The 2,418-nt window shown below is 44.1% G+C and overlaps 1 protein-coding gene across 1 annotated transcript; it reads left to right on the top strand.

Moving 5' to 3' along the window:
- Nucleotides 1–1,348: 1,348 nt before the first annotated feature.
- On the top strand, nucleotides 1,349–1,852 carry LOC138882958 (uncharacterized). Its single transcript, XM_070163607.1, has one exon. It carries the CDS (start codon nucleotides 1,349–1,351, stop codon nucleotides 1,850–1,852), a length of 504 nt encoding a protein of 167 aa, XP_070019708.1.
- The last annotated feature ends 566 nt before the right edge of the window (nucleotides 1,853–2,418 follow it).

Raw genomic sequence — 2,418 nt, 5'->3', positions numbered from 1 at the left:
GACAGCTTTGACTATGGCTCTGGTATTGGTATTGCCTACAGGTTCAAGGCCATATATAATGTATTGTGACGCATCTTGTATTGGACTTGGTATGGTGTTGATGCAGAATGACAAGGTTATTGCATATGCTTTGTGACAGTTGAAGATCCACGAGAAGAATTATCCAGTTCATGATTTGGAGATAGTAGCCATTGTTTACGCGTTGAAGATTTGGAGGCATTATTTATACGTCGTGTCGTGTGAGGAGTTCACGGATCAGAAGAGTTTGCAATACTTGTTCAAGTAAAAGGAGCTAAATTTGAGGCAAAAGAGGTGGTTGGAGCTATTGAAAGACTATAATATCACCATCTTGTATCGTCCGGGGAAGGTTGTAGTGGTTGATACTTTGAGTAGGAAATCAGCCAGTATGGGCAGTCTTGCGTATATTCCGATCGGTGAGAGGTCGCTTGCTTTGGATATTTAGGCTTTAGCCAATCAGTTCGTGAGGTTGGATGTTTTTGAGCCCAGTCGTGTGCTCGCTTGCACAGTCGTTCGTTCTTCATTATTTGAGTGTATCCGAAATCGGCAGTATGATGATCCTCATTTGCTTGTCCTTAGACACATGGTGCGGTACGGGGGTTCCAAGAAGGTTACAGTGGGAGATGATGTGGTTTTGAGGGTACAGGGTTGAGTTTGTGCGCCTAATGTGGATGGACTTCATGAGTTGATTCTAGAGGAGGCCCATAGTTCCCAATATTCTATTCATCCGGGTGCTGCTAAGATGTATCAGGACTTGCGGCAGCATTATTGGTAGAGGAGAATGAAGAAGGACATTGTTGCCTATGTAGTTCGGTGTTTGAATTATCAGTAGATAAAGTACGAGCATCAGAGACCTGGTGGTTTGTTTCAGAAGATTGAGATTCCTGAGTGGAAGTGGGAGCGCATCACTATGGACTTCGTTGTTGGACTCCCACAGACTTAGAGGAAGTTTGACGTAGTGTGGGTTATTGTTGATAGGCTGACTAAGTCAGCGCATTTCATTCCTATAGCAGTTTCCTATTCTTCTAAGTGGTTGGCAGAGATTTATGTCTAGGAGATTATTCATCTTCATGGTGTGCCCGTGTCTATTATTTCTCACCAAGGTACACAGTTTACCTCGCATTTCTGGAGGGCAGTTTAGCGTGAGTTGGGTACTTGGGTCGAGTTGAGCACAACATTTCATCCTCAAACGGACGGACAGTCCGAGCGTACTATTCAGATTTTGGAGGATATGCTCCGAGCATGTTTTATTTACTTTGGAGGTTCATGGGATCAGTTCTTGCCATTAGCAGAGTTTGCCTATAATAATAGTTACCAGTCGAGCATCCAGATGGCTCCCTATGAGGCATTATATGGTAAGCGGTATCGGTCGCCGATTGGATGGTTTGAGCCGGGAGAGGCTCGATTGTTGGGTATAGATCTAGTACAGGATGTCATGGATAAGGTTAAGATCATTCAGGATAGGCTTCGTACAGCTCAGTCCAGGCAAAAGAGTTACGCCGACCATAAGGTTTGCGATGCAGCATTCATGGTCAGAGAGCGAGTGTTGATTCGGGTGTCGCCCATGAGGGGCGTGATGAGATTTGGGAAAAAGGGCAAGCAAAGCCCTAGGTTCGTTGGTCCTTTTGAGATTCTTGATCGATTGGGAGAGGTGGCTTACAGACTTGCATTTCCGCTGAGTATATCAGTTGTGCACCCAGTGTTTCATGTGTCCATGCTTCGGAAGTATCACGGCGATCCATCCCATGTGTTAGACTTCAGCACCGTCCAGTTGGACAAGGACTTGACCTATGAAGAGGAGCCGATAGCTATTCTAGACTGGCAAATTCGTTAGTTCAGATCGAAGAATTTCCCTTCAGTTCATGTGCAATGGAGAGGTCATCCTGTTGAGGCAGCGACCTGGGAGTCCGAGTCCGATATGCGTAGCCGTTATCCTTATCTTTTCACCGACTCATGTATTTTTCTATGTCCGTTCGAGGACGAACAGTTGTTTTAGAGGTGGAGAATGTGATCACTCTAAAGGTTATCTCTTGTTTTAGAAGTCAAAAATGTATCTTGAGGCCTGGAAAACCTTTTTTTGTCTCACCTTGATTTGCGTGCGCAGTCCGAGCGCATTTCCGAAAAGCTTTTATGTGAAGTTTTAGAAAAAAATAATGAATTTGGCCTTTAAAATGGGTTAAAGTTGACTTTGTTCAACATTCTTGGTAAACGGACCAGAACCCATGATCGGACGGTTTCATAGGGTCCGTAGTAAAATATAGGACGTGGGAGTATGCTCGGAATCGAATTCCAAGGTCTCAAGCCCGAGAAAAGAATTTTTAAAGAAAATTATTTGCTGGAAAATATAAAGGCTTTTAGAAGTGAAATGATGCATTTTCTTGATGGTATCGGCCCCGTATC

Source organism: Nicotiana sylvestris, chromosome 12 (genome assembly GCF_000393655.2).
Source record: "Nicotiana sylvestris chromosome 12, ASM39365v2, whole genome shotgun sequence".
In the NCBI taxonomy this organism is placed as follows: Eukaryota; Viridiplantae; Streptophyta; class Magnoliopsida; order Solanales; family Solanaceae; genus Nicotiana; species Nicotiana sylvestris.
This window is presented reverse-complemented; position numbering and strand designations above follow the sequence as displayed.